Genomic DNA, 14,722 nt, shown 5'->3' on the forward strand with positions numbered 1-14,722 from the left:
TTTGTTTTGTTTTGATATGCCCAAATAGGCTGCTCGTGTGCAGTAGTTTGATTTTTGACGCCTTTGGATCTCTAACGTCCTGTCACCAGGTAATTAGTTCTGTAATTAAGTATGTGCACACAGGAGTCTGTTAAATTTTTCTATATGGGTTCAGCTCAGGTGTTCAGGCAGTCGATCACCAAGTGTGTGATGCAGGCTGTCACCCCCAGTTCTAGAGAGGCATGGGTGATTGGTGCAGGCACTGGACTCTGGCTGTGGTAGGGGGTCATGTGCTGAGCCAGGCAGGGTGCTGATGGCTGCTCCTGAGAGTCTGAAAGGAAAGCGTGTCCCTATTCTGTAGGTTGAGTAGGTAGGTGAGTTTTGCAGCTGGACTAAGAGCACCCCACTCTGTTGGCTGTAAAGACTCAAGGGCACCACTTTTTCTTGAACTCCTGTAGCAGATGACTAGGCACTTTATGTGCTACCACCAGTCTTCAAGACCCTACTGCAGATTGATAAAAGTGCCTACTTAAGGGGCAGGGCTGTTTCAAGGGTCACAAATCTGCCCATTCACAGCTGAAGCAGTTGAAGTTAAACTTCAGATGTTTGCCCTGTTGTACTGTGGCAGTGAGGGTTAACACTATTGAGATGGGTCCCCACAAGTCTATACAGGGGTGTAAGGCACTCAAAGTCTGCAGACCCCTGATACCTGTGGCCAGCAAAGGAGCTGTGCAGTCCCTGTGTTCCTGGCCTAGGGGAGCCAGCAGCTTATTTGTTCCCTCTCCAAGCCCAGTAGAATGGGTCAGGGTGCCTTTTGGGATCTACTTCCTGCCCAGTGGACTCCCGGTGCAGAGCGTGGAGGGAGGAGGTAAAAGGGAGAGAGGTTTTTCTCAAATGGACTTTTTTTTTTTTTAAATACCCACGAAAGGGTGCATGCATGTACTTACCCTAGCCTCTTGGGAACTGCTCTTCACTTGTTCAGAGTATCCAAGCATAATCTCTGCTGCCGGGTCTCTCTCGATGTGGAAACTGCTTCCTGAGTGTGCACAGCACAGCATAGCTCTTTGTCTGCTTCGCCGCGGACCGCGGTGGCTGTGGCTCTGCACTTGCGCCGCCACAGCCCTAGCCCTCCTCTCCTCTTCCAAACGGTCTTCCTCTCCCATATCACGCAGATGGATTTCTTAACCTTGACTTGTTGAGGGCTGCCAGATGTTCACATAGAATCAAATCACTTGTTTTTCCAGGTCTTTGTTATAAGAGGGATATAGGAAGTGTCTTAACTACTCTGCCATGTTGACCACACCCCCTCCCCATAGATTTCTTGATGGTATATGGTTATTTTCTGTCTTTGATGAGGAACATAAGGAAAGACTAATATCTACTTCCTCCCTTCAAATGCTAAGTAGAGAGTAAAAGTCAGCTGCTTCTTTCTCAGGATGACCCAGTGAAATTTCAAAATACAATAATCTTTCCTGTCTCAACTGAGTCTTTTCTCCCAAGAAAAGGCATTTTGCATCTCTTCATAGTTATGGAAGTTTCTGGTTCTTTCAGTTTATCATATTTCTAAATATTACCAAAGTGGCTAGAATGCATTTAGGTCTTGAGTTCATCTTAGTTGCCTTTCACACTTGACCTTTGGTCTTCAAGGAACATAAGTTATTAAATAACAAAGAAATATTTTGGAACTTTATTTATATGCTGCAAACTTTAACCAATAATACTTGATTTCTACCTCTGTATAAGTCAAACTGAAATAGGAACTTTGCTTTTCAGGTCCGTATTTATGTGGATGCTGTCATTAATCATATGAGTGGAAGTGGTGTGGGTGCAGGAACAAACAGTACTTGCAGAAGTTATTTCAACCCTGGAAGTAGGGATTTTCCAGCAGTCCCATACTCTGGTTGGGATTTTAATGATGGTAAATGTAAAACTGGAACTGGAGAAATTGAGAACTATAATGATCCTTATCAGGTAATTAAAAAAAAAAAAAGTTATCTGAATAAAAACTTGACTATATCTTTAATTATCTGCAAATAGCTTATTGAATGCTATTTTAAAAAGATTTAGATTCCCAAGGAAAACAGAAGGATTCCACTTCTGACTGATTGATTTAAAAAAAAAAAAAAGCAATTCAGATCATTAAAAAAAAAAAACTCCCGGTCAATTAAGATGCTCATCCACTTTATTTCTTACATTCTTCATTTTGAGGCTATCCAATATTTGAAAATTATGTCTATACTAGAATGGCAATATCCTCAGTGCTCAATGCAAAGAAGGCACTCTAGAAATATCTATCAATAAATAAATGAATGAACAAAAAATCAAATGGCTTCTCAGATGAAAGGTGATTTTTTATACATCAATCACAAAATTTTTACCTCAACAGGTCAGAGATTGTCGTCTGGTTAGTCTTCTTGATCTTGCACTGGAGAAAGATTATGTGCGTTCCAAGATTGCTGAATATCTGAACCACCTCATTGACACTGGTGTGGCAGGGTTCAGAATCGATGCTTCCAAGCACATGTGGCCTGGAGACATGAAGGCAGTTTTGGATAAACTGCATAATCTAAACACAAGCTGGTTCCCTGAAGGAAGTAAAGCTTTCATTTACCAGGAGGTACAGAAATGCATATATGTGCCTATAAAATAAGATCATTTCATTCATTAGAAAATAAATAGCAGATTCAATTAAATATTTATGTAGATTAACGGGTGAGTCATTTATATAAAACAGTATTTTTTTTTTTTAACCGCCTTTTGTTCAGAGATAGCACATCTAACTCTTTATCATAGTAAATTCTATGGAAGTGCAGAGAATTTGTTTAGGCTGTGAACTTTACTGCTTCATTTACCATTTCCCCAGAGATTATATGGAAGAGAAAGAATAATATAGTTGTAGTCTGGAGCTAGTCAATCAGGGTCTGAATCTTTGCTATAAAGTTATTATCTGTGTGAACTTGGGTAAATTTATCTACCTCTTGGTGAAACTGTTTTTACATATGAAGAAAAGAGCTTATGATAATGATTATGTCTTAGTTTTCGTTCCAGAATTAAGTGAGTTAATAATTATCAAGCACTTAGAAATGTTACTGAGCAGGTAGTGTTAGCTATTGTTATTATTTATATACAAGAGTAAATTATATCAGCATTTTCACAAGACAACAGGCTTGTCTTGTCTTTATGTTTCTTTTAATATTGCAGTATACACTCTAGCTAAATAAATAGGAATTTTCGTATAAGGAAAACAATTCTGGGCATTTCAAATGGTTTAAACTTTTTTCTCTACGTTAATTTGTTGGCTAAAATCCTTTATAGTTCTTACATAGAATGGTACTATTTTCTGTATTTCTACTAGGTGATTGATCTGGGTGGTGAGCCAATTAAAAGCAGTGAGTACTTTGGAAATGGCCGTGTGACAGAATTCAAGTATGGTGTGAAACTAGGCACCGTTCTACGCAAGTGGAGTGGAGAGAAGATGGCTTACTTAAAGTAAGTATGATTTGTTATTTGAATTATTTCACAGGTCTATTAAACATATTTTCTCTCTCAATATGAGTTTTCTCCTAGAACCATCTTTTAATTTAGACAACTGTCAAGGATTCAAATATTAGTAATAAGTATTATAGATCCCCAAACTCCAATTGGTCATTGTTATTATGTCAATCACAAGGAAGTATGCCTAGAAACTTAAAACATAACAAGATATTTTAATCTATGTATGGTATGATTATATTAGATTTGGTTAATATTTGTATATAATCTGTTATGGTCAGGTTTTTATTAAAATGACCCTACCATTTTAAAAAGGTCAAATAAAAAAAAAACTACACCCATTGCCATTGAGTCAATTCCGACTCATAGCGACCCTATTACACAGAGTAGAACTGCCCCATAGGTTTTCCAAGGAGCAGGTGGTGGATTTGAACTGCTGACCTTTTAGTTAGCAGCTGAGCTCTTTACCACTGCATCACTGGGGCCTCTTAAAAAGTGCCATATTATGGAATTTATGTATATATCAAGTAATTAATTTGAAATATTGAAATGCAGTGGGTTTTTATATAAGAATACAATACTGAAGCCTTATTTTAACCTAGTTTGCCATTTTTGGAGCCCTGGTGGCACAGCGATGAAGAGCTCGGCTGCTAACCAAAAGATCAGCAGTTCAAATCCACCAGGGGCTGCTTGGAAACCCTACGGGAGAGTACTACGCTGTCCTATAGGGTTGATATGAGTCAGAATCAATTTCATAGCAAGGAGTTTGGGTTTTTTTGTTTGTTGCCATTCTTTACAGTATTATACAGATGTTGATCCTACTGAAGTCTATCTAAATTACAATACATTGGAATGTGTAAAAGAAACTTTCTATAACAAAATCTTTCACCTATAACATGAATGGAATACAAGAAATCCATATCAACAATTTACATACAGATAAATGTATTCATAGATAATCTGTATATATGTGCCTATGCAGTTAATAAATAACACACAATTCTACATAATAACCACTCAATTGGAGAATGTTACGTGAGGATGCTAAAGAAGAGATACATAGTTAGTTTACTCTTTTTTTTTTTTTAACAGGAACTGGGGAGAAGGCTGGGGTTTCATGCCTTCTGACAAAGCACTTGTCTTTGTGGATAACCATGATAACCAGCGAGGACACGGAGCTGGAGGAGCATCTATTCTTACATTCTGGGACTCTAGGTAGTAGAAACAAATTTTCCCACTTTTTACCTACCTTTCAGTGACAGTAAAAAATTATTCTTTTTTTCTATGATAATATCATTTTGTAACTTTCAGACTGTATAAAATGGGAGTTGGATTTATGCTTGCTCATCCTTATGGATTTACACGAGTAATGTCAAGCTTCCATTGGCCAAGACATTTTGAGAATGGAAAAGTAAGTTTTGAGTTATCTAAAATATCTTCCTCTCAAGAAAAAGAAAGATATTTTATTTTAGTTTCACATTTACTTATTTACCAAATATTTATTAAGTATAAACTTGACTCAGGACCTGACTGAAGTAATACAGTGAATATTAAAGAATTAAAATTCATGGTCTCTGTTGTCAAAAAGTATGCAAGCTGTTTCAGAAATATGATGAATATATCTCCTCCTAAAAAACCTTTAAAAATAAGAGCAAGTTAAAGCAAATTAAATATGTAGTTTTTCATGAGTACCTATCTCATAGGATTGATACGAGGATTACACAAGTTAACACTTGTAAAGAACTTAAAACAGTGCCTGCCCCTAGTTAAGAGTAACCTAAATATTTGTTAAATAATTTTTAAAAAGTTCTTTGGAATACAGAGCAAAGAAATGATCTAGATGAGCTGAAGCTAAGATTAAATAGGGAAATTTTCTTATATAGAAGAGTGAACTATATATATTAAGAAGAGATTTTGCTGAAGATAATTAAAAAAGGATTGCAGCAGTACATTGACAGGGAACTGCCAGAAATTCAAGCTGGATTCAGAAAAGGACGAGGGATATCATTGCTGACATCAGATTGATCTTGGCTGAAAGCAGAGAATACCAGGACGATGTTTATCTGTGTTTTATTGACTATGCAAAGGTGTTCAATTGTGTGGATCATGACAAATTATAGATAACATCTCCAAGAATGGAAATTCCAGAACATTTAATTGTGCTCATGCTTAACCTGTACATGGACCAAGAGGCAGTTGTTCAAACAGAGCAACGGGATACTGTGTGGTTTAAAATCTGGAAAGGTGTGTGACAGGGTTGATTCCTTTCACTATGCTTATTCAGTCTGTATGCTGAGCAAATAATATGAGAAGCTGTACTATATAAAGAAGAACCCGGCATCAGGATTGGTGGAAGACTCTTTAAAAACCTTCAGTATGCAGATGACACAGTCTTGCCTGCTGTAAGTGAAGAGGACTTGAATCACTTACTGGTGACAATCAAAGACTATGCCTCAACATAAAGAAAACAAAAATCCTCACAACTGGACCAATAAGTAACGTCATGATAAATGGAGAACATATTGAAATTGTTAAGGATTTCATTTTCCTTGGATCCACAATCAACGCCCATAGAAGCAGCAGTCAAGAAATCAAACAAAGTCTTGCATTGGACAAATCTGCTGCAGTAGACTTTAAAATGTTAAAAAGCAAAGAAGTCACTTTGAGGACTACGATGTGCCTGACCCAAGCCATAGTGTTTCCAGTTGTGTCATATGCATGGGAAAGCTGGACAATGAATAAGGAAAACCGAAGAAGAATTGATACCTTTGAAACATGGTGTTGGTGAAGAATACTGAATATACCATGGACTTCCAGAATAATGAACAAATCTGTTTGGTAGTTTCAGTCAGAATGCTCTTTAGAAGAGAGGATGATGAGACTTTGCCTTATCTACTTTGGACTTGTTATCAGGAGGGATCAGGGAGAAGGACATCAAGCTTGGTAGAGAGTCAGTGAAAAAGAGGAAGACCCTCAAGGAGATGGATTGACACAGTGGCTGTAAAAATGGGCTCAAATATACAATGATTGTCTGGGTGGCGCAGGACCAGACAATGTTTTGTTCTGTTGTTCATAGGATGGGTATGAGTTGGAACTGACTCAAGAGCACCTAACATCAACAACAAAGAATAGAAATTTGCAGCCTACTGCAGGAAAGATAAGAATGAGAAAAATAATTTGGGGTATGGTAAGGATATTAATCAGACTAGTGATTTTTCAAAGGAGCTGAGAAATAAGATTTCGAAGGTATATGGAATGCTGGTGGAAGATTTTCTTTTTAAACTGAAGATTCCAGAATCAGCATCATAGAGCAACCTCATACCTAACAGAAAATCATCTTTACTATAAACCAGATGGGTATTTATTTATTTCTTCTAGATTCCTTTCATTTTGAGAAGCCCACTACTTTATACAGCAACTCATTCTTTTGTTAGGCACCTTTAGTATTTACAAGGCATCTCTTTATACTGAACCAATTTCTTAAAATTTCTACTGTTTGGTATTATATTAGAGTTTAGGAGTCATGGACTGTGTCTGTTTTGTTTTCTCCCCCATAGCATTCTTTCATATATTTGATAGAATTTACTTTCACAGACTTCTCCATGCTAGTAACTCTTACTCTTGTCTACTATTCATCATATGATATTGTTTTTACACTAATGCCCCTGCTAGACTATTCTGAGTTCTTTTTTCTATGATTTTCTTAAAAAGTACCAATCATAAAAGGCAATATTAAAAATTTGCTCAATTGAGTAAATAATATTGTGTTGGATTGATTTGTATATTTATCCAAATAGAAGAATGTAACTAATATTTATCGAGCAATTAATATACCCAAGTATTTTTACTTTTGTTTGTACAACAACCAGTAATATCCCCATTTTACAGAAGAGGACTGAAGTTCAGAGAATTAAGTATTCTGACTAGGTTTCTTTAGCTAGTGATAATAAAGCCTGTGTTTTAATCCTAGTTTTCTGACACTAAAGCCCTTGCCTTTTCAATGACTTTGCATTGACAATAGTGATATTAATAAGCCATTACAGCTTCTTGGAAAGAAAATGGGAGGATGAAAAAATCTTACCTCTGTTTGAAATACAGCACTGGAGGATGAAGGCTGGGGAGAGAGCTTGGTAAAGGGCTGTTAAAACACTAAAGGAACTGGATTCTAAATAAAGGCACTGCAGAGACACAAATAAGTAGCGGGAAAGACTGGATTTGGTGTACTGAAAGGAAGAGGCAAATGTATGTAATGTTCTCAGTCTGAAGTTTTTTTTTTCCTAATTAAGGATGTTAATGATTGGATTGGGCCACCAAATGATGGTGGAGTAATTAAAAGAGTTACAATTAATCCAGACACTACTTGTGGCAATGGCTGGGTCTGCGAACATCGATGGCGTCAAATAAGGTGGGAATTTTTTTTAGATACTGCCTAATGATAGATTCTTTTTAACATTTTATTTTCAGCTGTTGAATTATTCATTACCATTTTAGGTGATTTTTTTTTTTTTTTTAGGAACATGGTTGCTTTCCGTAATGTAGTTGATGGCGAGGCTTTTACAAACTGGTGGGATAATGGAAGCAACCAAGTGGCTTTTGGAAGGGGAAACAAAGGATTTATTGTCTTTAACAATGATGACTGGTAAGTAGATAACAATTTAGAATAGTAGTTTATACTAGTAGGTTCTTGGTTTATTCTTTTCTCTCCCTGTTCATCTACTTTTCCTGACTTGAAAAATCCTTTCAGTCAGTAGATTCAGAAAAAATAGATATCAAAAAAGATTTAGAAAAAGAGTGATGATGGCTCTTATTCTCCCGGTCTCCTGTTTGTTAGGGCTTTCTGTTTAGTGTACCCTTGCATATCATGTGGGTATATACTGCACATGTATATGCACACACACACACCCTACACAAAATACACAAGTAGTTAAAATAAGAGTTGTGAAAACTCTAGAAGGACATGTCTTGTAGTCCTATTTTGTTTAATAATTAAAAAAGTACCATCTCAATACTGAAATATTTCTTTTCCTGCTCTTTCTCTAACTACTTTTGTATCTTGTTATTTGGTCTTCTTTTTTCTCTGTCTTCTGGAGACAAATACATTTTAAAGCGTATGCATAAAGAATATGTTTCTGATCGCTAGTGATTTGCCTTAGAAGATTTTTGAGTTTTAGTTCTGAAACTTCTCTTTACTGGCCTTTCATTTGTGACACTTACATCCTCAGCCTCTAGTATACTGATTTCCTCATATGAGAATTGGAGCTCTTTGCAGACAGTTGAAATGTTTTAGTGCAAGCTCAGCTTCCACTTATACTTAACTTATTATAGCCTAAATTATATTCTACTGGGAAAAAAATCAATTTACCTGTCAACTTTCTTGCCAAAAGAGCCCATGGCTAACCCTTTTAATTGTTGTCTTTTGCATCTAGGAGAACCAAGCTGAGTTTGCATAAAACAGCTTTATATTTCAAACGATACATTTCTTCACAGAAATGCCTGATTATTTTTACCCTTAGCCCAAGTTCATTTTAGCCTCTTGAAAACTGAGATTTTTGAAAAATAACCAAATCGAAATTCTTAAGAGAAATCAGTATTTTCTTAAGTGCAGATGAGGACAAATTTAAAATATTTCTGTTTACCAAAGATAATAATTTTATCTAAGGGTGGCAACTTCCTCAAATCTTCACTGATATTCTTGAACCTTAATTTTATAGTAATATTCACTACACTAAGGAATCATTAGTTCTTTTATGAAATTTTTTTTTTTTTCATCCTGATAAACCCATTCACATCTGTTGGGGAAACCCATTCATCTTTGTGATGAATTTTCTTCTCACTGAGCCATTGCTTAGAGAGCTAAGGCATAAATTGCAGCTGTTTCTCTTGTTTAAAGAGTCTATATTCTTGCTTTTAATTGTGTTGAATTCAAATTACATCTTAAATTTTATTTTACAGGCCATTATCTGTAACTTTGCAAACTGGTCTTCCTGCTGGCACATATTGTGATGTCATTTCTGGAGATAAAAGTGGTGGCAATTGCGCTGGAATTAAAATCTATGTTTCCAGTGATAGCAAAGCTAATTTTTCCATTAGCAACTCTGCTGAAGATCCATTTATTGCAATTCATGCTGAATCTAAATTATAAATTTCAAATTAAATACATACATCCAAAAAATACTTTTGTATGTCTTTTGATATATAGATTTAATTTTCATAATTCATTCTTTCTCTAGCAAAAGCTATAATAAGTAATCTGCTTGAAAAACTCAGAAAAGCATAACAAATCACCTAAAATTTTTCCATGATAACTTCAAATAACATTTTGCTATGAGTTAGAGGACTCACTTTAACCTATTTGTCAACGAAATTTCTAAGAAGTCAGAAAGGCATTTTAAGAAATATGTTTATTGTCATTAACACCGTCTGTCCAGCCCTGTATCTCTAATGCAAGTTTGTTTGTTACTCTTCCAATTAAATTGTGTCTAACAATTAATTAAGGATAGCTGTTTTAATGAAGATCCCCGTGCAAAGTCATTGCATTTGCATAGTTTTCATAATATGAAAGCACTTTTTCAGTTAATAGAGTTAAAAAAAATAAGAGAAACTTTAATTATACAATCTACAATTCTTATATATACTGAGGTCGCAAAAATCTTCTACTTTCTTTAAATTCTTTTTCTTTCTAATGGTGTCTTAGGCTGTGTTCTCTAGAGAAGCAAAACCAGTAAAGCATATAAATATACATATAGAGAGATTTATATCAAGGAAACAGCTCACAGAATTGTAGACACTAGAATGTCCCAAGTCTGTGGATCGAGGTAGAGGCCTCTCCCAATTCAGGCAGCCGCAGAAGCTGGCGAACCCAGGGTCGCCAGGTCTTAGAGCAGGGCTCCTGCTCAGAGGCTGTGAAGATCCACGAAACCCAAGACTGACAGGTAAGCTGCTAGCTCAAGTCCCAAGAACCGGGAGTGAGACAACAAGAGGCAGCTGCAGGAACAAAAACCTTGGCAAGGCGAGCAGGAAGGAAGTAGCTGGTGGAGAGCGAAGAGATGAAGTCTGAGGGGGCGGTGAGCCACCACAGGCTCTGCCCCCACCGGTACCACTCATGGGGGTGATCACATACCAGATTTCAATAGAGAAGTAATCACAACATTATACAACTGTCCAAACACTGAGAATCATGGCCTAGCCAAGTTGACATAAAATCTTAACCATCACAAATGGCTTGACTTAATATTGTATGACATTTTATTCCTTCTTTTAACCTCTAACATAGACTCTTATTTAGGGCTTTTGTGACACCGTGTGCTCCTGGTTCTCTCCCTAATCCTCTCATTCTCCTTCACCTTGACTTTAAATGTGGGATTTGTTAAGCTTTCACCTAGGCCTTCTGATAACTCTCAGCTGTTTTCTTATAGTTAAATGAGAAGGTAAAATTCATACTCAAACTCTTCTTTCCATCTACAAATCTACCTATACTTGCCTCTATCATCTTCTTCTTTCTTCCTGTTTTAATGAAGAAAGTACACCCATTTTATCAAAGGCGGTCCTCTCCACTTGTGTTAATTATACCATTCCTCTTTTTAATCTTTATGAGGACTTTATTCTTAGATTATTCTCTCTCTCCTGCCTTGGTAATCTTTCTCTTCCTGCTAGATTATTCCCTTCAGATTACATGTACTAGACTCTTGCAACTAAAAATCCTTGGCCCCCAGATTTTTCTCCATGTACAGCCTCATTTCTCTGGAACCATACTTAGACTTCTGTATTTTCATCACACATTCTCCATGTCCTCAATTTCAGTTATTTTTCTTCTCTCTACCATTCAGTTTTCATCATTGTCCCTTTGCTTAGTCTCTTCTCGTGTCACCAATGACATATATGTTAGTAAACCCAATGCACACATCTCTATCCTCATCTTAGTCTACTTCACAACAGTATTCATGTTGTCAACCACTCTCTCTCGCTCTCTTCTTTGTTCTATCATTCTACTCTCCCCTGGTTTTCCTTCTCTCTCACTGATTGCTCTTTTTCAGTTCCTTTTACTGGATATTCTTCTTCTGTTTGACCTAAGGACTCAACTGGGTCTAATTCTCTTCTTTTTTCTCTCTCCCCTACGTGACTGCAGCCCTTTCCACAGACTTAAAACCCATCCTATTGCATGGAGATGTGTATCTCTAATGCAGACATTTTCTTGGACTTCACCCTTACGTTTTTGTTACTGGGTGGAAACCCTAGGTTCTTACTCGTCATGACTTGTATTGGCCAATAAAAAGAGACTGAGGTGGGATGGCAGAAAAGCACCTTTATTTGGTTGCACAAAGAAAAGGAGTCAGTTGGGGCTGCTCCCCAAGGATGAGGAGAAAAGTTACTTTTAAGGGGTTTACAAGTAGGGAGTTCTTACAAGTCAGCAACATTCTTAGTCATACTATGCCTGCCTGTGCAGTGGAGTTTACATCATATAACTTCCAAGCAAAGAAAGCAGGATTTTAATGTAAAGTTGTTGGGGAGGAAGCCCAGCAAAGAAAACAAGATTTTTAATGCCACACTGTGGAGAAAGAAGCCAAGCAAAGAAAACAGGATTTTTAATGCAAAGCTGCTTAAGGCTCTGCCTTATTCCCTCCATCTCTTTTTGGACCTTGGTCATTCAGAACCAGTGTCCATTTTGAACAATAGCCTGGCTCAGAGTTGTTTGGGATATTCTTGGGGAGGGGAAAATATTGGACCTAGGCGCTTCATTGTGGCTACTGACCTTCTGTTGGTTTACAACTATTTACTAAATATTAAAAAAAAAAATAAAAGTGGCTTTTATGCTCTGTTTATGTGAACGTTTCCCTAAAAGATGTTCTTTAAGATTGTCCTAGCTATTGTCTTTATACCTCAGGGCCCAGTTGACGTGTCTTTGTTAGTCTTTGCGAATCCAGCTCCAGCTGAGTCACATTCTTTATGCTCAAGGACAGGGAATAATGGTTCCAATATTATCTCCTAAATGATTCTTTTCTTTTGATTGGGGACAGGAGATAACACATTGATGATTAATAACTGGACTTAGTCAAGCCCTTAGATGGTGGCCATGGAAGTCTCTTTAAACTCACGGTGCTGTTTTCCACCAGATACCATCTAGTTCTTCACGAGGATCTTAAGTAAGAGCAACATTCCCATCATTTGCATTGCCGAAGTGAGCAGACTCAATGTACATCAATGTTTTATTCTGAGGCTTTCTTAAGTGTGTAAGACAATAGAAGATAAGTTTTATTATGCCTAACACTATCAGGATGCAGACTAAGAATATTATTATTTCTTGTAATAGTGATTTACTCGTATATTTATTCTTGATGGTAACTAACCAAATAAATCTGGTATTTGCAATGGTGTTACAGTGTGTACTCAAGCAGCTTGTTGTCTAATTTTTTATGTATATCCTGTTTTACTTCTCCTATGTTATTTATCTGAATACAACAAGAGGTATTTGTTACAGTACAGATTACCTTTTCATGGGCTGAAAAATCTAAGGCTATTTTGTTATCTCATGTCACCTTGGCTAATGAGGTCAGATATTGCTGTTGTGTTTTTATCTCATTAGCAACTTCGTCTGTTATTTGTTCCACAATGATTGATAAATTTCTGAAAGATTTTTCCAATTTAACTATACAATAATAGGAATTAAAGCTACCAACCCCACCCTGACTATTAGACCAATGGGATTTTTTTGTCTCTCATTTTATAATGTGTAACAAGTAAACATTACCTTTTTAATATTTACTACCATCATTACTATGAATATTTAAAGATAATCTTAAAATTCTCCAAGTACATTGCTCATGCATTCATCAGGAATCTAAACAAGACATTGTCCACGTAAACTCACTGTCAGTTGGAAAGGGACCATTTAAACTAGTATAGTTGAATCCACCACACAAAAACATATCCATAAGGAGCACATAAAGTTTGTCTAGAGGAAACAGAAGGTATAGAAAATTTACATGTGACAACCGAGTTTCTGTTAGAAAATAACATGATTAGCAAGATGATACAGGATGGACCTTTCCTTCAGAGGTCTTCAGTTCCTCTGTTTAAAATATACTAAGTGTTCTTCCCGAGGGCAAGTTGTCCCTCCTTGGTTTACCTATTAACAGTCATGGGTCACTTTCTCAGAAGCAGAAGTGGCACAAAACTGTTCTTTGAGAGAACTAATAGGAAATCTAATGCTATTCTATTTTGTAAAATCATAACTCTAATGAATTTCAGACACTTTTCTGGTTATGATATTTACAACTTTGCTAAGTTTACCAATAAGAACTTCTAATTTAAGAGTTACAATATCTAAACTCATTAGTTAGATAATTTAGAAGAAAGGAAAATCATGTCTTATATCCAGAAAGTAAGAGCTCAAAACATCAGCAATATTCCCACATAAAACTCACAGTATTCCTTTACTCAGTCTTAAGTAGTTAATTTCTGCTCCACATGATTTTGGATCAGCCACAGTCTGTGAACCCATCAGCTTCTACATAAGAGTTCTAGAAACTTTGATACAGTTTAGTCACAGTCCTTTTCATAAGTCCAGTAAAGTTGATCTTTTTGTTGAGATACTGTGTCAAACATTTTCAGCAAATCAGCAAAGTAAATACTTATCTGCAGATGACAAACATTAATATAGCGGTGATTATAAACATAATTGCTCTTAATTACAAAAATTCAGAGCCAAATAAAGTCAGTTGAGAAACACTTTAGACAAAAAAAAAAAAATTTCTAAATATAATGATTAACCTTATTTTCAAAGAGCTTCAAATATAATACAGTATATAATAATTTTGAGAAATGATACCATATTGTTGTTGTTAGGTGCCGTCAAGTCAGTTCCAACTCATAGCGACCCTCCGTACTACAGAATGAAACACTGCATCGTCCCGCGCCATGCCCACAATCGTTATGCTTGAGCCCATTGTTGCAGCCAGCCACTGTGTCAATCCGTCTGGTTGAGGTGTTCCTCTGTCTCACTGACCCTCTACTTTATCAAGCATGATGTCCTTCTCCAGGGACTGATCCTTCCTGATAACCTGTCCAAAGTATGTAAGACATATTTTTGCCATCCTTGCTTCCAAGGAGCATTCTGGCTGTACTTCTTCCAAGACAGATTTGTTGGTTCTTTTGGCAGTCCATGGTATATTCAATATTCTTCACCAACACCACAATTCAAAAACATCAATTCTTCGGTCTTCCTTATTCATTATCCAGCTTTCGCATGCGTATG

General features: G+C 36.4%; 1 protein-coding gene across 1 annotated transcript in view; it reads left to right on the forward strand.

The window, feature by feature from the left end:
* LOC101347703 (alpha-amylase 2B) overlaps positions 1 to 9,645 on the forward strand; it is an 18,959-nt gene extending 9,314 nt beyond the window's left edge. Inside the window, exons 3-10 of the mRNA XM_004385733.2 lie at positions 1,753 to 1,950; positions 2,366 to 2,596; positions 3,335 to 3,468; positions 4,564 to 4,686; positions 4,783 to 4,882; positions 7,758 to 7,876; positions 7,985 to 8,110; positions 9,424 to 9,645. Of these exons, the coding sequence (XP_004385790.1) occupies positions 1,753 to 1,950; positions 2,366 to 2,596; positions 3,335 to 3,468; positions 4,564 to 4,686; positions 4,783 to 4,882; positions 7,758 to 7,876; positions 7,985 to 8,110; positions 9,424 to 9,613 (1,221 nt within the window). The 3' untranslated portion in view covers positions 9,614 to 9,645. The remainder of the gene's footprint in view (positions 1 to 1,752; positions 1,951 to 2,365; positions 2,597 to 3,334; positions 3,469 to 4,563; positions 4,687 to 4,782; positions 4,883 to 7,757; positions 7,877 to 7,984; positions 8,111 to 9,423) is intronic.
* The last annotated feature ends 5,077 nt before the right edge of the window (positions 9,646 to 14,722 follow it).

Source organism: Trichechus manatus, unplaced genomic scaffold, assembly GCF_000243295.1.
Source record: "Trichechus manatus latirostris isolate Lorelei unplaced genomic scaffold, TriManLat1.0 scaffold00144, whole genome shotgun sequence".
NCBI classification, from domain to species: domain Eukaryota; kingdom Metazoa; phylum Chordata; class Mammalia; order Sirenia; family Trichechidae; genus Trichechus; species Trichechus manatus.